General features: G+C 36.3%; 1 protein-coding gene across 2 annotated transcripts; it reads right to left on the reverse strand.

Moving 5' to 3' along the window:
- Nucleotides 1-899: 899 nt before the first annotated feature.
- On the reverse strand, nt 900-20,299 carry LOC145766269 (lysosome-associated membrane glycoprotein 1-like). 2 transcript variants are annotated; one of them, XM_082577944.1, is made up of 5 exons: nt 20,177-20,299; nt 10,802-11,187; nt 5,543-5,708; nt 4,814-4,975; nt 900-4,299 (listed from the first exon to the last, which is right to left on the reverse strand). In XM_082577944.1, the coding sequence occupies exons 1-5, from the start codon at nt 20,217-20,219 to the stop codon at nt 4,163-4,165; spliced, it is 894 nt and encodes a 297-aa protein (XP_082434070.1). In that variant the 5' UTR covers nt 20,220-20,299; the 3' UTR covers nt 900-4,162. The 2 variants fall into 2 exon arrangements, with proteins under 2 accessions (XP_082434070.1, XP_082434071.1); XM_082577945.1 differs by lacking the exon at nt 20,177-20,299 and adding an exon at nt 15,997-16,072.
- Between the last annotated feature and the right edge of the window lie 2,562 nt (nt 20,300-22,861).

The following is a 22,861-nucleotide window of genomic DNA, read 5'->3' on the forward strand; positions in this document are numbered from 1 at the left end:
TTTCCTAAAAAAGTTAATACGATCAATAAAAGCAATAAATTCTTGGCAAATTGAGGTGAGATCAAATTTTTGTGAATGTGTTCAACTGTTTATCCTATGGTTCAAGTGCTCTTGGGTTAATCTGCTTTTTAAGTAATTTTTATCAGTCTGTGGCACGAAAAAGACCTTTTTGCAGTAGCATTAAACAATAAACATAGGGATTTCCAGGTAAAACTGTATCAGTTTTGATAGATTTATGTAAATGTTTTATCTATTTTAACACCTTAAGTTCGTTTTCGAGAGAATTATCATTATCCCCATCTAGCCTGGTTTAAGTGCCTTCTTTTAGAGACAAAGTTGCTGCATTCTCTACCTTTGCTGCAGCTAAAATTACTTTCTCTATATCACAAAAAATTGCAGGTTACCTTGGTCAAATCTTTCGCTACCTTTTCAAAAATATTTGGCTTTCAAAAGTGGGTGGGCTAGGCCCACCCAGAATATAAAGTAGGTGGGCCTAGGCTCACGTGGTTCCTCCATCCCTGGTTCAGAATACTTACGCAAGATAAGTCGAAAACGTTTACTTCGTGAAGTGATTACGCAATGTCACTAAAAAAGTTGACCAAAAATCGACATGCTGGAAAAGCCGCATTTGTCGATTCCGAAGCCGAGTATTGAGAGAGCAGACACGATGTTTGAAAAGATGTCGGTTCGACACAGCTCTAGGGCAGGCGTAAGTCATCTAAAGGCCCACCAAAACTAACAGCACCAGAGTCGATGACTGCGTGGTCGTGGTGTACTGCACAGTGTTTCGCTGCTTTTAGATGTCTGCAGTGTTGCAATGGATGTTGTCACATCCACATGGATGCAAAGCGACTTGACGTTCGATCGGAGTGAAATCGCACACACCAAGCAAGAAAAGGTTGAATGAGAAATGGTATTTTGTATTGAATCGAGCAGCTTAACCAAAACACAACGCATACAAAAGTAAATTGATAGCGAATTGTGTCAATGAAACACAGAAGAACAAACCAATTCACAAAACTGTTGTAATGATGATCACCGATAATAATGGCTGGGGTGTGTTGTGTAGTGCAATTGTATGCTAAAAATACGGATTGGTTAAAGCCGAAAATTATTTCATTTTTCTTGAAAGAAAAACAACAAACTGAATACAACAATTACTTTGGGAATGCAGTAGTGCGCTTCGGTTCATGCTGGTAGGCCTCCGTTGTAAAAATAGATGGATGTTATGTTTATTCACATTGGAAGTGACAAGTGTTGTAACATAACACGCACTTTTTGTGCGAAAACTAGATTTTTAGGCTGAGATATCACTGTAGCTATTGGATATATATTTCAACAACTGCGCAACGCACAAACACGAAAAGCAATTTCTTTGACGGTGTTAAAAAGAACAGCAACTTGTGAAAATGAAATGCTATTTGACCAAGAACCAAGTTAATTATCTACTAGAATCATGAAGCAACTTTGGCCCTTTCTGTATTGAAAGAGTTAAATGAGAAAATGAACGAAACTTTTCTACCTTGTACGAAGTGCGGGTATGACTCGCTTAGTGCGCAATTCCAAACCTTAAGGCCAAGATCATTCAAAAACGAGACCTTCCAAAAGATTAGCAGAATTCACGTCATCTACCTACCACTGCACAGGACATGCAGCGTTTGTATGGCGAAGACTGGTCCCCGCCTCGACTCTCACCGGTTGTACAACGCAAACATCATGCACATTTTTTATTATTTTAAAATCTACCAAACCGGAAATAGATCATACGGTTTCACTGGTCTCATATGAGTTTATTGTGCTCCAGTAAACAAATAGGTACATTAGCCTATTGGACCTAGGAGGGAGGAAAAGTTGCCATTTCTCCTTCAAAAAAAAAAAAACACAGAAAAATAATTTTATTTGCAGTGTATTTTGTCGAAGTCACTCCCTTAGTTGCTGGATCCGTCTCTGACGTCTGCAGATAAGACATACAAATTGATCTCTTTTGCTATTGATTCAACGACTGAAGACGTTAAATTTGTGTAAAAAAACAAAACTTTTTTAGCTAGTAGTAATAAAAGTAGTTACCAAACCTGGCTGATTTTTTATTGATTTTTTAGCTAGGTTTGTGTTTAACGTCGTGATAATGACTAAATCATATGGTACTTTTCTGCTTCAACGAAGACCACTTTATTGTGTTCCAAAACAACCACAGTTGCCGCAGACATTCAGTGGAATAAAACCTAGCTCGAAAAAATGTAGAATCTTGCGTTGAGTAAACGTTACAAAAGTGAAAATATAATGCTTCAAAAACTGTCAATGTTGCATTGTGACAAACAATGCGGACAAATATTAACTTGCAACCAATGGTCACGCGCAGTGTGTGATGTGCCAAAGAGAGACAGCTCCTACACAATAGAGATAATAATAAACGCAGAGCTATGGGCGATATCTTTATGAAAACCAGGAAGTATAAATTTACAACTCGCTTGGTCTCAAAAGCTTTTGCACGCATTCACACATAATAGAGTTGCATTTAGTCAGTTTAAATCAATTCAAGTGTTTAAAGTTTTCAAAACTTGTCACATAATATTCCGCCCACTGCATGATATAGGCCACTGCAAGCGTGATGACTTGAGTGTTTTTTGCGTGCACAAGATAAATTCGAGTAAAATCACGTGCCTGGCCCCGGAAAGAATTGATGACGTAAAATGCAAAGTGTTTTCTCGTGACTGTAATGGGACAGGTTGCACAACATATGCTGCTTCGACTGCAACCGGTGTTCGCAGCGCAATATCTACAAAGTGTACAAATTGTACTTTTTGATGACAAGGCTCAATTTGGGTTATCACACAGAAGGCATGCTAGCAATTTAACATGAGAAATAAAGCTGCATTTCTATGAATATAAGACCTTACGTAATAATCAGAACCATGACTAGGCTACCTAAAATGTGGCATGACTTGTCAATAATTCCCAGACTGTTGCAAAAAAATCTGATTGTTTTTTATGATATTGTTGTCTTCTTTAAAGATCGCAAAAACTAATTTTGCAGAGCAATCAATTCAATCAGATTATTCACAACAGCTATCAAAATGGGACAAAGCGGACCATATCTCTAACCAGACAGCAGAATCCGTCGTTTTTACAGTGATTCAAAGTCTGCAGGCGTTGAATCAATGCAAAAACAACAGATGTTGCCGTCTGGGATGATCATGTTAGGATGAAAGCGTTCTGATAATGTTTGTAGAGGCTAGCCGGTTCATTTATAATTAACCTTCCAAACCATTAGCAATTCTCAAGAAACTGACAGCAAAGCAAAACTATAATCAAAAACAAGTCCGTTCCAGAATAGCAATACCAGCAATTTGCGCAGAACCACAAAATTGCTTACTTTCGAAAGCTTGAATTGCTACAGCAAGACGAGATACAGATATCCCACAAAAAGTAACTCAAAAGAAAACATGCAAGAAATGAAATCTTGAGCCTTTCAGGCTTTGTATTAGGGTTCACAAGTCACTAAGCGAACCAAACACAGTAAACGTTGTTTTCGACAATCCCATGAGAAAGTACATTCGAGTTGAATGATGATGATGACAAAATCGCATGTTTACTGGAATGTTTTTACGTAATGTAAAAGAAGTTCGGTTTGACTAAACTTGAAAAAGCAATATTCAGCAAATATTAACGATCAAATTGTTGTTGTCAGCTTAATCATGGGAGTTCCAGTGCCCAAACAACAAAAGTCGTGTTTAGCAAACTTTGAAATAGTAACCGCATTATCAACAAAAGCTATTAATTTCGTGTAATGCGGCAGACAATTTTATTTTAATGAAAGTTCCATCAGTAAACCAAAGTTTCAATAAAAAATTGGGACGATACTATTCGTGTGTGAAAAAACCGCCACGCCCCAGCTGCCAAAAGTTGTTCTTTTTACATTGTTTCAATGTCAGAAGACATTTGGAATGTAAAAGAGCAATTTTGGAATTATTTGTCGATTCCAAGACAAAAATAATTGGCTGGATGACGTGGATGTTCATAAAACAAAAGTGCGAACAATCGAATAATATTTGCATTGAGAGTAACACTCGTTTGTAGTTATTGGAGAGAAAGTACAAAATACAAACGGAAAACAGACACAAGTGATCAGTAAATCATCACCAAGTTGGTTGATCTGCAAAGATTAAATCTCCTCATAACCAGAGCGGCTTCTGCGACGGCCTATCAAGTAGGCAATTATGACAATGACAATAAGTACAGCCAGGACCGCTCCGACAACAATGGGGATAATGGGGCTCAAGTCGGAATTGCAGTTTGTCGCTGAAAAAACAAAACGGCGTGCATTAAACTTCGGTCTTGCTAACGCTAGGTCAATTAAAAAAACGAGAAAAATGCTTTCCATCAATTATCAAATCATAATGTGTTTTTATGCAGAGCTGTATCCATCCATCAAGGATACGCGTTCCTCCCAGCACTTTACAAAGCAGACAGTGTCAGCTGAATGGCAAATAGAAATAAGACTCGGTATCACTTTTGACAAGTCTTCGGTATGACCAGACAGGGTATCAAACTCATAACTGCACTGCATTAAAGCTTGAACTTCAGAGTTTCGAACAAGACGACTGTAGAATTCAAGGATTTACGAGCATTTATGCAATGCGCTGGAAAACGTGAAAAGCGCAGCACTAAAATCATTTCGAGAGCGACACTCATAAAAACTTACACCCACCTCCTTGCGGGTAGCACATGTGCACACCCCTGATCTAGAAAGTTGGTTTGCTGTTTAAATTAGAAAAATATCTCACAAAGAATAAAAATCACCAATTTAGCATACCTGGTCCAAACGTTCCATTTTTAGAGCCAAAAGCCTGGAATTGGACGTCAGTTGCCATGAAAGTGACGTTGTTATTCATGGTAACATTGACACCGTCCACACAGATGTACGAATTCATAAGTTTCACTTGCGCACGTTTGAGTTTCGTTGCATTTCCTTTATCTGTTAACAAGCGTGCAAAACTCAGGGCTGTGGAGTCGGGAGAATTTTGGCGTGTACAAAGTCGTTAAAAAAAGACCGACGCCAGCTCGATACAAAACAATGAACAAAATTAAATTTTCGTTTGCAATGTTGTTTCAAAATACATTTTCTTGTTCTTCGTATTACGCTGTAAAACTTTACCGCAAAACAGAAGTGTTTGTTCTCAGTTTTTGTGAAAGTTACCGTTTAAATTTCGATCACAACTTAAGTGAAATTACAACTTTAAATTAAATTTTTATAAAATGAGAAAGAATAAAAATCTGGCAACCCTCAAGCCGGTCAGTTATAAATCGAGAGTCATATATTTTTCGCCCGAGCCCTAGCAAAACTGAACACTGAAGCTAGAATACTTTTTTGAAATCTTTGCCTAATGATTTAGTAAATGATAGTACTGACCAGCTGTAAATGAGACCCATATCGGATTAACGATGTAGGCCAAAAAGTTCTGCTACGGTCAATCTACTCTACAGGTTATAAAGAAAAAAGTATGATTTAAGCAAGAAAATCAAACAAAAATAAAATAACTACCTCCGTCGATATCAGCCTCCACCTGATCTAGATAGTAATATGAAGAGTCATTTGCAAAAGTTAACGTAAAGGAATTGTTCCCAAATTTCACTGCCAGTACATTGCAGGAACTTCTGGCTTTGTCCACCTCGGCGTGATCTGTCACGTTGAACTCTTCTCCATTAGACTGAAACATGGCCAAAATGGTAAAAAGTTATTCCAATTGATTTTGAAGGGGGAGATATTTTACTTGTGCAGAATTAAAAAGTCTTTAAACGGATTTCGGTCTTGATGCATCTTTAAACTGAACTTAAGTGCTGCGATAAGCCTTTCATGCCATGGTTAAGTTTTCTCGGCTTTAGCAACAAGATGAAACTAAACATACAGATCGCACCAGGCAAAATACCTTTGCCAATGTTATGACATGATAAAAGTATGATATGTTCTTTTACTACCGTTCAGTGTACAGTAAGCTTGTAATGGTATGTAAATTTTTAAATTGCAGGTGAATAGACACAATAGTTGAGCAAAATATTTTTGCCAAAGGAAATTTTTCTCCTAAATTAGTAAAACCCTTTTATCACGTTCTACTTCTAAATACTGAAAAGTTTGGGTGTTCATCAGGACAATTATCATTTCTAGCACTAGTTGCAACGTTCATCTGATGAAATTGAAAGTAACAGTAACAACAAACAGGTTGATTTATTGCTTCACTGACGTTTCGCGCACCATGACAATGCGCATCCTCAGAGCGAATAACATACAAAATAAAATTTCACAAGGTTATATACTAGGGTGCATCGTCTCCCGCTTTTTTTTGAAATTGGTTTCGTAACATTGAGAAGTGTGTTCCACTTCAGGAAAAACTCAGCCCAAAAAAATTTTTTTTGTTCAGGGACCCCCCCTTCCACTCGCGCATGCCCCCCCAAATTTCGAAAAGAAAAATCGCCATAACTCCAAAACTAAAATACTTAGACATAAAGTGTTTGGTATTAGATTTATTGTAACTATGTGATTTGATTCAAATTTGGTGAATAAAACATATTTTACAAAGAAACAAAATTTTTTTGCTACGTTTGTTGAAAACGTTCAAGTTGGACTCCCCTTTTAAAGCCTTATTCACGGCTACTCTATGAGATAAAGAGTTATGGATCCGTCTCTTTTAAAAGCTTTGTTCAAGTTTAGTATCATCAATCAACTATTATAATATAATAGTATATATATAATTATCTAAAAGAGAAATAGCGATTGAATGATAGGATGGATGGATGGTCATTTTGCCATTAGCTCGTTACAAATGTAACGAGTAACTCGATAATGCAGTAACTATAAGACATACCACTCATACCAAATGGAACTGTTCTGTTGATGGTGCTATCAGCATGGTATTTGACACTACATCAACAAACACTGGCCTTTGGTCTGGAGGTTGTGTTGAATTGCAACAGAAATTGAAGAAATCATTGCTATGGTGTGCATGCAGAAAACATGTTGGAGAACTAATCGTAGGTAATGTGTTTGAAGCACTGAGTATTGAAACATCTCGATCGCCTGAAATAACTATGTTTGTTCACTTTCGTACTCACTTCAACAGTATTTCTCAAGACGTCATCTCTTTCCCACCTTATTTAGATACATACAAGTGCTTGTCAATCAGTGAAATGAATTTCCTTGAAACCTTGAAAGAAGATACTGTAGCTCTTGCAACCCAGTTGCTTACAAAAAATGATAAAAGATATTTACCTCGAGAAGACTACAGAGAACTATTGGAGCTGTGTCTATTTAGTTTCAACTATCCATTGCCATGCAAGAAGCTATTTAAATTTAAACAGCCAGGAGCTATTCACAAAGCTCAGAAGTTGGCTAAAGTTATTTATGTCATAAAGTTATCACTATTGTCTGGAAGGGCTGAAGTGAAGAAATAATGGATGCTACTAATCCCAAGAACACCTGATTCCGCAGCCAAAGGAAACTAATAAGTTGAAAATGTTTGCAACATTCCTCCTAAATGTGTATGTGTCATGGTGGTTTCGTTGCAGTTCAGGAGTTTCTGCACCATGGGCAGACCTGAAGTTAATGAAAACTTTACATTTGTTTGAGAAAATTGATCCCATTGTAGCTTCTAGTGGCTTGAAAAAGCTGAATCTCCACCTCTGGTACTTAACTGAGGAAATGATTCCTCTTTCTCTGTTTGATTACCATGTTCCAGATGAAACGAAAAGAGGAATTGTTGATGCATTGTTAAAAATGCAAGCAGCAGATGGTTCAATTCAGGAACCTCTGAAAAGAAAAGGTAAAGGAAAGCCAGTTTTTCCAGACACAATTGATGCCAACACTTCACTGATTGATTTGATTGGTAAAGATTCCTGGTATCTCTTTAAGCTCTTAAAAGTATGCCCAACGTTTTTTGAAAAAAATGTTAGGGAGTGGGAAGAAGATAGTCAGTATGAACTGGCCAAATCAAAAGCAGAAAGGTTAACAGTTGTAAATGACTGCTCCGAGCGTGGTGTCAAGCTGGCCACAGATTTTCGATCATCTGCTCAAAATATCCAAAACTTTGAAAGCATTCTTCAGGTAGTTGAACAAAGCAGATCTAAGAGACCAAATTTGCGGAAAAAATCATAGACTGTTGCATCCATCTAACAAACCGGCAGCTCCACTTTCAAAAGTAGCCTTTAATTATTAGAAATGGGACCGAAGTGGAGTTCTGTGCGTAACTATATCGCCACATAATTTCCAGGTGCTCATGAAATGTAATTATTTACAACAGCTTTACTACAAATACCACCCCGTTTGCCTGAAGAATCTATTCTAGCGAGCTAGACGAAAACGTTCGAGTTGGACTCCCCTTTTAAAGCCGTTTTCAAGGCTGCTGTATGAGATATAGAGTTATGAATCTGTATTTTTTTAAAGCTTTATTCAATATTATATTATCAGTAATGAAACAGAAATCACTTTAGGCTTATTCATATTTTCAGTTCATTCAGTGACATTATTATAATATTTGCAAGGGAACATGCATAAAACGAACAGTGCATTATCATTTCGTAGCTATTTCTTTTTAGATGTATTCGAGTGAACAGTGTCTCCTGAAGAGCAAAAAAAGTTGTTTCTTTGTAAAATATGTTTTATTCACAAAATTTGAATCAAATCATATAGTTAGAATAAATCTAATACCAAACACTTTATGTCTAAGTATTTTAGTTTTGGAGTTATGGCGATTTTTCTGTCCGAAATTTGGGGGGGCATGCGCGAGTGGAAGGGGGGGTCCCTAAACAAAAAAATTTTTTTGGGCTGAGTTTTTCCTGAAGTGGAACACACTTCTCAATGTTACGAAACCAATTTCAAAAAAAAGCGGGAGACGATGCACCCTATTATATACTAGTTATTAATGCTCTACTCGTCTACTAGTAGATTCTTTCAATATTATACAGTTGATAATAATATCGTACAATTGCATAGTTTTGTCTTTGCAATATATGGTGTTTGAAAACTCAGCAGAAAAAAGGTTACATAGGTCAGTCTAAGTCTGGTGAGAGCTTCTTTGATGTGGTGTCGGCTTTGCATATCCTTGTATTCGATCGTCATGTAAACCATTTTGCGGCTAAGGCAAAATACAAATGAATAACATTGTGATTGCTAAAGCTCTTTCGGAGTGCGAGGTTTGCTCTCAATCTATTGACTGTGAGACCTAGGCAAGCTAGTTCGAAACCACGAGAAGACTGACAATAGCGCTGCATCATTTGCACAGCCACTTGTTCAAAATTTTGGATTAAGAAAAGACATATATAGATGTGTTGTGAAGAGGAAGCAGTTCTGACAAGAAGGAATTAACAGGAAATCAAACAACGTAAAAAACGCGGTGTTGTGAGTATGGTGACTGACTCATAGCAACTGACTCTACTTAGCTGTATCAGAGTTTTTAAACTTAACTTTCCAATACAAAACTTTTCAAAACGCTCAGAATCAAACCTTGTTAATACAATATATATATATACAGTAGATAGAAGACACACTTTTATTCCACATTCTAAGCGATTAGTTTTGAGTCATGTTTTGTTGATACGTTCTAAATGCAACAACAAGAAAATCTACTGGAGCTGTTCTGTTCTACTAAGGTTAGGAAAGTTTGAATTCTACCTGCCAAACTTTAGAAACGTTTCAATATTAAAGAAATATATGCCGATGTCTCCCAACCTCCGTTCTGGTTCCTCGATGTTATTGAGGATGAAAAGTTATACAAGGATCCTTCAATCAGGACGCAACCGAACAATTAAACATAATAAGCAAACAAAATCATTTAGGTTAGGAAACTTGTATAATTTATTGATAAAGCTTTCGCCATCGTAAAGGTGGCTTCTTCAGTATCTTATTCAAATAGAATGATGGTTGTTTGTTACACAATTTATAATGAAATTAAAAGTGATGTTTGTGGCTGAATTTTCCATTTTTATATCATGTCTTGACCTCAAATAAAAAGATCATAATTTTCAATAGACTCCCAATCAAACTAAAATCAAAAACTTTCAACACTTATATTTTACCAGTTGTGCTATATATGGTGTATGGTATATATATATGGTATATACAGTGTAGAATGTGTAAATTGAACCTCCACAACAATGAAACAACTCACAACTTTCCAAAATCACATCATGAGAAGCATGACCAACAAAAGACTACTTGACCACATGAAAATAGAAGACCTATTGATTATAATGAAGCTACACCCAATTGCAGCAACAATAATATCAAAAATTCTAAAACTTTTCGGCCTTACTAAAAGAACAAAATATGAAGTCAGCAAAATTTGAATGGAAGGTAAAGTTATTGGGTGACGGACTGACGGTTAGTTAGAAGAGGCAGCCACCAAGGTGATGGTATGAGTGACAACATCCAGACATGGACTGAACTCAATTTGACGGCACTGGACGAGCGAGCTCAAAACCGTGACTCATGGAAACCGGTAACTCATGTCTATAGATGCGCAATCTGCTGCAAGCGGAGATGGCGATTGAATCTATATCATGTCATGATCATGGGATTCGAAAGCACATGAAACAATAGTTGCAAAAGAAAGGTTAACGGCAAACTGACATAAAATGAGAAATTGTTATACGAGAGAAATCTGGAGAAAAATTTGCTCTTGAACATTTTGTCTGTTTTTGGATTAAATTATCTTCACTTAGTGTTTATCCACCTACAATTTTCAAATAGCAAAAACTTTCAGAAATCTTTTCATCACACAAATTTTCATAAAAAACTAACCTGAAATCTTACCTCATTGTAAAACTGAACAGTCATATTGGCGATAAGACATGTCTTGTTATTATTTGTGACAATATATTGATTCTTAGCTGGATATGTACTGGGACTTGGTTTTGCAGTTGGAGAGGCACTTGTCATCACAGTGGAGGGTGTTGTTGGGTTGGAGGTAACATTTGCATGTGTTGTAGGTGCAGTAACCGGTTTTGCAGTCGTTTCAGGTTGGGTTGTAGGTTTTGCAGTCGTTTCAGGTTGGGTTGTAGGTTTTGCAGTTGTTTCAGGTTGGGTTGTAGGTTTTGCAGTCGTTTCAGGTTGGGTTGTAGGATTTGCAGTCGATTTCGACTCAGTTGTAGGATTTAGTGTTGTTGGACTCATAGTTGTATCTTTGCCATAAACCACACCTGAAAAGCAAAGCCAGTTTATCTTACCCTTTCACTCAAAGAGTATTTTATCAATGAACAACCAAATACAAAATTATGCACACACACAATGGAAGCTAATTATTTGCTATTTGCATTGCGCCCAGTCCAGTACTGTAGAACACACTGTAATAGCGCTCAGGATTATATGAAGTGCATTGTTTGTATCACAGACATCATCTGGATTTTAGCTGTCAAAATCATAAACTAATTAATTTTAAACGATTTCAGCAAAATCATATTTTCAAATATCATTAATTAATAATGTGCAATAAGATCTGTAGTAAAAAAAAAATAATTTTGATTTTTTAATCTAGACATAGCCAATTATTCATTACAATTTCACTTTTAATAATATAATATTCAGTATAGCTGTCCATTCAATAGAATAATGTTATCACAACATCACATACAGTCTTGCCTCAGTTACCGTTCTACAGCAGAGGTAACCAAATGTTTTTGATGGCCAGGTGACTGTGAAAAAAAGTTGCTCATGGGCCAGATAACCATTTGGTTAAACAGTTTGCTACATGTGGTAGTGATTCAACAGAGTGGATGTGATACAGGTGTATGCCAGAATTGATCCTTTCAGTCAATGCAGTTGAATAGATTGTGGAGACAAAACTCATTATTACACCATCAACGCCAAAAGTCACATATATATACTTACTGTTTCAGAAATTGGCTTTTCCAAAAATAAAAAGCCAAGTTAAATATATTATAATATAACTTCACAACTTAGCTTTAACTTTTGTTAAGACTTTTATATTCAGTTTATGTACAGTACCACATTCTTTAATTATTGTTTAGTCAATGATTGATAGCTATGATGCATTGAAAAAGTTCAAAACTTTTGAAATTGTTTGGAAAATTGCTGTTTAGAACGCATTATTTTGAATGGGAATACTGTATGACAAAAGATTTCTGTAAATCTATTATATATTATACCTACTTTTTAAAATTTGCATAAATAAATGAAGGCGCTTTTTTGTAATCCAAATGATTTGAGTTATAGTCAATCTGGGTAACGCGCAGCGCAGGAGAAATAGCGATAATGCGCAGCGCAGGAGAAATAGCGATAATGCGCAGCGGTGCGCTTTATAAGAAACAAACAAAGAAATTTAATATTTAAAAGTTGGTTATTTACTGCTAAACTACCCAGCTGTTCAGTGGAAACCAAGTTAAAAGAAGGATTCGACGACATCCAGGCTAAAATCTTTCTTTTCGTACGTCACCTATTTTCTCTTCATTTTAACTTTGAAAGTCGGATTTCTAACTTCGCTGCTGCAAAGAGAAGAGTGCTTGTATCCAAACGGCTCCAACGTGTAGCGATCATGCACACACAAGCCTTTATTTAAACTAAAAGATGATAGAGAAGTAATTTTGTTTCTTTAAGAAAATGGACAAAATACGCATTTGGCCGCAACAACAGTCACGCGGTGAATGCGTGGCAACCACGTGAGGCTTTGAAATTAAGAACCAGACAGTGATACAAAATGGCGGCTCGGTCTGTTGTGTTTCTCCAGGCAGCAAATAAGTCATTTTGACGTTGCTTCAACGTTTGCTGACGTTGAATCAATATAAACACCGAATGATTTGCTGTCCGGTGCAGTAAAAGCGTGCTTAGCTGAGCATCTCGGCTTGGACAGTTACAGCACAAAATTAAAAATTTACCGGTGTTATTAAGATGTTGAAGTTTTAGACAACAACAACTACAGCAAAAATTAGTCGTAAATCAACCGGAAACAGTGATCCCAGCGGCTCCACGGGGGTGCAGCTTAATGCGAAGTATAACGATACAATTCGGTTTCCCACTCCAGAGGATAAAAATGTTAAAGAAAACAAAAAACAGTTTAGTATGGTATTCAGCATTAAGATGAACTACGGAAGGTATAACTTCATATTTTCCAGGCTATCTAAATCTTCCTACAATATCACATTGTTTGTGTTACGTTCACTGTTCGAGTCATAGCAAGGAAAACAAATTATTTCCTGTTTCGAGCATTTAAAGAGAATGTCCCCACTGATTGATAACTGTTACTGCCAAATTTCTTAGTTAATCCCTCTGCATTCATTTGTGACTGGTTTGTTAATTATTTGGCTTTTTTCTCCTTTGCAAGTCTACTGTACTAAAAAAGCCACCTGTTTTTGTTTTTTCTTTTATAATGTTTTGGCCTCTGTCGCATTTGTGTTTGCACCTGTGGTTTATTTTCGTTAAATCAATAACTTATTAGTCAACGATATAACGTCAGTTTACATCGAATTATACAACCATTATGACCTATTCGTTTTTCAATAATTGCCAATCCTTGAGAAAGGGAATTCGTAATTGTACTGTAAATCGTTTTGTTTCATTCGACAAAATTGCTTCTGTGTTGATGGTCGCAAATTTAAGAATTCTCAAAGTTACCTGTGTTTAAAAGATTGTCTAAAAACGCACAATAAGAACACGAGAAACTCAATTAAAACTCATGTGTTGTGTTGTTGTTAGCAATCCAGACAGTTCAAATAGAGCAAAGGTCAACAACGATAAACAAAATACGTCACTGTAACGTTGCAATAAAATAGACAAAGCGGACGTTACAATAACCCCTGTTGATAATTTGTGCCATAAACAGCCATAATTTTTATCTGCTATTTGATAATGATAATTTGTGCCATAAACAGAGTTTTTTAGGCAACTGACTGATTTGTTTTGATGCTAAAGTAGCTATATACATAATGCCCGTTGTGTTGTTATTTGTGAACGCCGCTTCGTTTAGTCGTTTATTTTATGCGGCAGCAAAATCTTACATTTTGTCGACTCTGTGTTTCTTGACATTGAATCAACGTAGTTACAAGCTTGCACCGGCAAAAGCAGCTTGTACCTTTTTGTGTATGAGGAATCATTTCTCTTTTCGTACTATAAATGAGGTCTGTGCTTGTCATGTAAAGCTTGTACTGTAGTGTACTAAACACTGATAAATTTCCCTTTTCCGATTTTGCCTGGTGGTACACTGCAAGGGCACAAAGCTGTTATAATGCAGGCTAACTGCGCATTCTATTGCGCAGTGCGCTTTAGCCCAACGTGCACTGCGCATTTGTAATTAAGCGATTATTGCGCAAGCGATGCCGAAAATTCGCTCGAAAACAAACAAAAGGCGCACTTGACCTACTTCTTAGTACAATTGATCTACAAGTAGCAAGGCACTTAAAAAGTTAAAACTGGCTTGTCTAAGGTGTAATTTGACCAAATGAGAGCAAAGTTTGTTAAAATTGGCTGCGCATTACCCCAATTGACTATATAGTAAAGCGAACAAGAAACATTTACGACCTTAATGAGCTCAAACATAACACACATATAATCCTCAAATGGCCAGCAAACAATACAGTAAAATCTGTGGCTTGGATTTAAACATAGTAAGTTACATGTGAGTCTGAAATAACTCTTGAATTTTATCACATTTTAATTGGCCAGCAAGATGACCCATGTCATAGATTAACAAATGACAAAACAAATATATAATACAGTATACACTTCTTCTCTGGCCATCACAGTCAATGAAATTCATGCATTGCACCAACAAAAAAAATATTACCGTACATAATAAAAAATCTAACTTTTTAAAACACATCTTTGGAGTGTTCATTTATCTTGGTTAACTGACAAATAGTTCAGTAAGGCAATAGGCATGGCCGTGCCTGGGCCATAGGCATTTCTCTCTGAAGCAGCATACTTTCAAAGTCATGACTAACCAAAAGCTTTAGTCGAAGGAGTGTCACTCCACAATCTACAACACGTCTTTATTAAGCGGAATGGCCCGTTTCGGTGAGTCCGCTTCGGTGAGTCTGATCCCTATTCGGTGATTTTTTCAATTTTTTTTTTTAAATTATCAGGTACCGTAGCCTAATTATCATTGCCGTTTTAGGGTTAAAGGGTAGGGGTTAGAGGTTAGAAACTCACCGAATCGGACTCACCGAGTCGGACTCACCGAATAGTAGCAAACCCTTCTTTAATGTCTTGCCAAGACACAGTCACAAGCTCTCGAGTGGTGCCCTTTTGAAAGTCAAGCCAGGGATCTCACCACTCGGCTACATGGCAAACAACAAAATAAATAACAAAAACATTTTCGGTATTGCAAAGTAGTCACAAATACTAAAAAAATTATATTGTTCTGTTATAAAAGAAATGGTCAAGTGACTTTCCAGGTGAACTGTTAAGCTGCCGTTACTGACTCAATGTAATCGTATCAAGTATGACATTGAATAGAGCAAAATTGTGAATTAGGCAAAAAAAATTAAAATGTTCAGACTGTGATGTTTTCTATATCATAGTTAAACCACAATTATTATAATCTGTTTCAGCAAGAGATGCATACTTTTGTTTACCCAAGTAAATGGACACATTTTTAAGTAGAAACTTATTCAATAGTCCTGGCCATATAAAGCAAACAACTCCCTATTTTGTTTCAACAAATCAGACTAAAATGGGTTCTCGGAGCACAAGTTTCAATAGCAGAAGGACAATTATAGGACAAACTATGAAGTTTGCCTTATTGCCTCTCATTCAAGGAGCAATGTTTTTGGAATTACAATTACCGTACTTGAAATGATTACGTTTGACTGCACATTTTAATACAAACTTATAAAAACATGGGATAAAATTGAATGAAATGTGACCAGATTTCAAATGGTCAAAAAGCAATTACAGCATTTGATATCACAATAAATCAATAGAGAATCAAGTTTTTGCTGATTGCATGTTGTGCACTCTGTTGCATGATTGCCATGAATAGTATGTAAAGTACCCACCTAAGACTATGGAACTTGAAAATGCTTTGGATCAACACATCACCTCAATTGCTTTCCATGGACCATGGTGTAACTTTTAAACCCCCTGCTGTTTTCTACCCTTTGTTCTAGCGTCACATTATGGCTTTAGTACAAATCTGTTCTTTCCAGAAATTAACCTTTTGTTCCTAACAGTTTAGTAACACTTATTCCATCACACAAAGAAAAGCACTTTTTCTACCTAGAGTTTAAGCACACATAGTGCAGCTATCTTTTTCTCAATATTAGTAAGCAACAGTGTGTAGTGTATATTTACACATTGCTCAATGCGAATACAACATTACAACATACATTAGTAATGTGGGCGCAGTTCATTAAAATTCAAGATGCATTATAGAACTTTTGACTTTATTTTGACTAGGCTAGAGAAACTTGCAAAAAAACTAACTTTTAAAAACAACTTGTAGCTTAAGAATTTTTTTGAGGTACAACTACCGTACAAAACATTGTGGGCTAACATAGAAAAAAATTACGGTAGACAAATTAGAGAACTTATTATTGGGTAAGTCTTTGTCAACTTGACCAAGCTATGTAACCCATGGTCTCAGATTTTGATGAAACTTAGACACTTTGCAGAGCAAGTCATTCTGAGAAAAATGATACCAATCTCAGCAAAATCGGTTCAGCAGTTTTCGGGATATGGCCATTTGAAAATGAGGTGTTTTCGCGTTCGCTCAAGCATGAAATTAGTGAAAAGTTGGTACAACAAATTTTAAACGTAAATAAAACATACACCATTAATGTTACAAACTTCAAATTTTGTGAGAACTTAAGTTTGGTTGAAGTCAACACATTTACAAACTTTCAACAATTTTGGTCATGGTTGAATGATTTTGAAGACTAGTTAATATTGTTGTGGAATTGAAATCAATCAACCGTGACGTAACTTCCAAGCACTATACTGAAAAAGGCCCCTCTTCAATTTTTTCGAGTAATACATCATTTGAAAGGTCTTGGCTTCCCCTATACAGTGAAACAAAGATATCTTTGTGTATTTGAGAAAATCTAGGCGTAGTAAGTCGAAATGTACCATATACACAAAGTGGCTAAATTGATTGTTTTTATAATTGTTCAACAGTGCTTTGCTTCCCTTTTTTCCAATTATGCACAAAATATATACATTAGTAGACATAATAGGTAAGTTGAAAGCTTTGAATATCTTGCTTAGTCAATTAACCATACTAATTACTATGATTACTGAAAATCAAAGCAAAGATTATTGAAATTCAATATGTAAAATGTTTTACTTGAAATTGGTTTTTAATGATTGTATAGTTTAATGCCAGAAGGAAATAAAACCAAGAATACTAATAGAGAAGTGGCTTTTTTTACCTGGTCCAAACATGCAATTTAATCAACAAAAAAGGTTATCGTGCTTTGAGATATTTTAAGAAAAACATAACAATATATCACAAAATTCGTCAGCAAAAGCCAAAGGATAATTATATTGAACTCTCATTGCAGTTTTGAACCATGATAACTTTTGGGCTGCTTTTCAATTTATACATATTCCCAATTTAAAGAATTGGTCAAACTGGATATTCATGTATATATAATATATTCCAAAGCATATGTGTGACAGAAATTAATTATTTATTAGCTGATCTCCAATGAGTTTGAATTTGTTGGAAACATTGCATGGAAAATTGATATTGGTCTTGAGTAGTTGCAAGGGTTGGACTGTCTACAACACACAAAACATGTTCAAAAGGAATCCAACATTCGTCTTTGTTTCTTGGCCAATGAAAAGATGGAAACGGTCCATTAGGGTGCAGAAAATTTACAAAGATGTCACCATTTTCTGTGTCAACTACCAAAGTTACTCCAACATAACCACTTTCCATCATACATGGCTGCTACAAAGTTACCTTGATTGATGCTTTTGTTGCTGTACTTGGTATCAAAGTTGAAAGTGTAATCATATGTGAGTTCATTGCTTATTCTTTTGATGCCAATTTTAGACTTGTCAACTGGTTCAAAGTAATGAAATCCTCTGGTTCCTTTTATTGTACTTGCTAGCTTCCACCTTTCTTCCAGACATTTTCTTTCATTTGTCAAATCTTCCTTGAGAAGTTTTATGAAATGTATTGAAGGCAACTTTTCAGTGCAGTGATCTATCATTTCATCTAAAGTACCAATTTGATGATGTAGAGGTCTTCGTAAACTTTCCATAGCTATTGAATGCTTCACAGTGCCCCCAGTGCCATCGCAAGGTGACTTACCATGACTTGTGGCAAAGAAAGACCATGATGTTTCCAGGCCAAAATCATGTTTGTGCAGGCACAAATGAAATTTTCTTTGCCAACAAGCTAGCAAGTACAATAAAAGGAACCAGAGGATTTCATTACTTTGAACCAGTTGACAAGTCTAAAATTGGCATCAAAAGAATAAGCAATGAACTCACATATAATTACACTTTCAACTTTGATACCAAGTACAGCAACAAAAGCATCAATCAAGGAAACTTTGTAGCAGCCATGTATGATGGAAAGTGGTTATGTTGGAGTAACTTTGGTAGTTGACACAGAAAATGGTGACATCTTTGTAAATTTTCTGCACCCTAATGGACCGTCTCCATCTTTTCATTGGCCAAGAACCAAAGACGAATGTTGGATTCCTTTTGAACATGTTTTGTGTGTTGTAGACAATCCAACCCTTGCAACTACTTGAGACCAATATCAATTTTCCATGCAATGTTAGCAACAAATTCAAACTCATTGGAGATCAGCTAATAAATAATTAATTTCTGTCACACATATGCTTTGGAATATATTATATATGATATACATTAATATCCAGTTTAACCAATTATTTAAATTGGGAATATAAATTGAAAAGCAGCCCAAAAGTTATCATGGTTCAAAACTGCAATGAGAGTTTAATATAATTATCCTTTGGCTTTTGCTGACGAATTTTGTGATATATCGTTATGTTTTTCTTAAAATTTCTCAAAGCACGATCCCCTTTTTTGTTGATTAAATTGCATGTTTGGACCAGGTAAAAAAAGCCACTTCTCTATTAGTATTCTTGGTTTTATTTCCTTCTAGCATTAAACTATACAATCATTAAAAACCAATTTCAAGTGAAACATTTTACACATTGAATTTCAATAATCTTTGCTTTGATTTTCAGTAGTCATAGTATGGTTAATTGACTAAGCAAGATATTCAAAGCTTTCAACTTACCTATTATGTCTACTAATGTATATATTTTGTGCATAATTGGAAAAAAGGGAAGCAAAGCACTGTTGAACAATTATAAAAACAATCAATTTAGCCACTTTGTGTGTATGGTACATTTCGACTTACTACGCCTAGATTTTCTCAAATACACAAAGATATCTTTGTTTCACTGTATAGGGGAAGTTAAGACCTTTCATATGATGTATTACTTGAAAAAATTGAAGAGAGGCCTTTTTCAGTATAGTGCTTGGAAGTTACGTCACGGTTGATTGATTTCAATTCCACAACAATATTAACTTGTCTTCAAAATCATTCAACCATGACCAAAATTGTTGAAAGTTTGTAAATGTGTTGACTTCAACCAAACTTAAGTTCTCACAAAATTTGAAGTTTGTAACATTAATGGTGTATGTTTTATTTACGTTTAAAATTTGTTGTACCAACTTTTCACTAATTTCATGCTTGAGCGAACGCAAAAACACCTCATTTTCAAATGGCCATATCCCGAAAACCGCTGAGCCGATTTTGCTGAGATTGGTATCATTTTTCTCAGAATGACTTGCTCTGCAAAGTGTCTAAGTTTCATCAAAATCTGACACCATGGGTTACATTTTCCCTTTTTTCTGGTCAAGTTGACAAAGACTTACCCTATTGTAAACATGTTCCACTGAACAGTAGGCTATAAGGTTGTTGTGTACAATGATATTCATTTAGATCAAACGAAAACATTTCTGTATAGTTTCTTTCTATTTTAAGTTTTGGGTTCATCTTTCCATTACTAACCCTTGTCTCAATGCAATTACAATTCATATGTTTATATAAAAAGCTTTATCACACACGACAACAATAAACAATGAATAGCCTATTATTAAGTTTGACAAAAATGGCAGTAAATGTTTTCATGCTTAGCAGAGTAAACGTAAAACAACTTTTAAAAACATGTATGGAAGCTTACTCACCAAACAACGCCAAGAGGCAGAGAAAGAAGACTAGTTTTCCCATGTTTCTTGTGTTTTCAAAACTACAAAAGTTCAACTTAATTTTAACCAACTCTTTTAAGACCTAAATGAAAAAAATTGTCTGCAAAAATAATTTTACTTTAAATCAATTCAAAGCATAGAAATTATTATTTTTCTTTAAGTAAACAAATTTTAATTAAAATTTTAGGCCTTAACATTTTGTCGTTGCTGCTATAGGTTGTGATGCGGAGGATCTATTTTTACTAATTTATATATAATACAGGCCTCGAAATTCGTTTTTGTTGACGGCGGACAAACATGTCCTGTCCGAGCAGCTATCTCGGCAGACATATCAAGTCTCTCACGGCGGACACACCAGTTTTAGCGTCGATCGTCATGCACAGATCAAACAAAGTGGACGCTGGACAGTGTTCATTGTTTTCCGATATAAAAGTGAAATCATACTGCAAAAAACTTTTGTTATATTTTCTCTTTTTAATATGACTATCCGCCTTTTCTCCAATGCACTTGCGTTTTTTTCAATGTGCACGCTGTTTCTGCATCTGCCTCTACCTCAGCTTCAACATGATCTGCAGTAGGCTTATTACCATTATTGTTCAATTTTTTTTAACCACTCATCCATTCGATCAGTCTTTTTTTAATATTTAACTACTAGCATGCACTCCTTAAGCTTAAGCTCTGTGTTTTCGACAATTAGGCTCTCGTACGTACTCTCATAGGTAGAGAGTTTTAAGGCGTCATAAATCGAAGCGCAAAAACAAAAAGTTGTGCGACGCTGTACAACGTGATACGAATGAGGTAATGTTCATCAACTGTCAATTAATGAAGTCCTACAATTTACCATAGTACCGATACTAGAGCAAGGCCTATTTAAGTGAAATCGTATTGTACGTAAAAACTCCAGGCCTTAAAACTCGTGTTTTTTTCCGGCAGCCATCGTGGCCTACCGAGAGCTCCTTCTCGGCGGCCAAATCTGCGTGCTTGGAGGCCAAAATACAATAACGATAGCACAAGTAAATAGCATTAAACTTGCAACAATGTTAAAATGATCACTTAGCGTTGTTGAAGTCTGGGAGACGTCCTGCAATAGAATCGTTGTACCACGCATTAAATGCTTTATCGGGATTGTAATCCGGTATTGCGGGACCATCTAACGACCCTAAATTGTTTTAACTGCTCGCTGCTCAGTAAATTGTTTCAACTGCATACAGCATACCGCCTTTCATAAAACCTGACCATTTATTCCGTTATGATGTCACCATTGAGGGTGTGAAGTCACTAACCCACAGCGTTCTCAACTATGAAGACACGTGTTTTACCCACGGATGTCAACTAACCTAGTTCTCCTTTTTAACAACGATTGAATCGATATAAAAACGACAATATTGCCAGCTGATGTAAATTAGCACTTCGGATTAACACTTCGTTAAAATAAACATCGGAAATTGCAAACAAGACTTACAGCGCTGGTGATCGCAGCTGGATATATTCAATACAACAGTGGTGACTATGATGCGCTGACCTAATTCTGCGTCACTCTTTGATACTACATATTTTAGACGTTTAATCCACGATCATTCTATTGCGAAATTAAATAATTGGCTAGAAGAAACCAGCGGCCAAACTTGGCCGACGGAGGAGGTAGCACAGGCGATCATTCAAGCCCTACTTAGCGGTCATGGCCGCCGGCTGCTTTAAGGCTTGAACTCAGTTTGGGATGATATTTTGCACAAAGCAACAATAGTATATGCAGTAATTCGTGTAAAATTGGTATACTGGTACGCTCTGCGACCCCTGAAGTTCGTTACGTGACCCCGTAAGGGGTCGCAACCTCAAGTTTGGAAAGCCCTAATCTAAAATATACAATACATTGCAATTGATTGAGTTTTGCTTTTAGCAGCATGATCGCTGCTATCGAATTACCCGAGCTTTTGGAAAACAGTTTCCTAGGGTACCCTAGGTTTCTTGCACTAGGGAACTGTGTTCCGAAAGGTCGTGTAATTCCATATAGCCGCAACTAACTCGCAGCATCAGGCTTAAACAGATCGTTAGAATCTACAATCTACACCAGTGGTTCCCAACCGGGGTGCCGCGGCACCCTGGGGTGCCAATTGCAATGCTCAAGGGTGCCGCGAGATATTGCAATAGTGCGGCCCATTCTTTATTTTAACTTTAACTCGTTAAGTGCGGAATTTATTTATTTCTAACCGAGTTTCAGTGCGTATTAAGTTTCGCGCCTCGCAGTTATTCCCGGCTCCTTTCTGGAGAGTCGCTTAGCGGGGAAGCCGCTGGGCTGGGCTGGCGGTAAGCTTTCGTTTTCTCGCCCAGGAAAAACAGCGTGAAAGAGATTTTGACTCGTTGCTTTTCTTTCCCAAAAAACGTTTGAAAGGCATCATTATTGCCAGGTTTCATGATTTTATTTTGCGTTTCACGCGCACAAAGTCAAATTGCAGTGATGGCTTATTGGATTATGTGACCCAGCACGATTATAAAATTGCACGATTGTTTGCGAACCACTGTAAACCGATGGTTGGGTCAAGGTCAATTGAAGGATTCGTATCGTTAGCAAACAGGCAAAATAGTGATATTATAACAACACACTGTTTTCTTCATCGCAAAGTTCTTGTCGGAAAAACATTAGGTTCAGACCTAAAAAAGTGTTAA

The sequence above is a fragment of the Aplidium turbinatum genome, chromosome 3 (assembly GCF_918807975.1).
Source record: "Aplidium turbinatum chromosome 3, kaAplTurb1.1, whole genome shotgun sequence".
Lineage (NCBI taxonomy): Eukaryota > Metazoa > Chordata > Ascidiacea > Aplousobranchia > Polyclinidae > Aplidium > Aplidium turbinatum.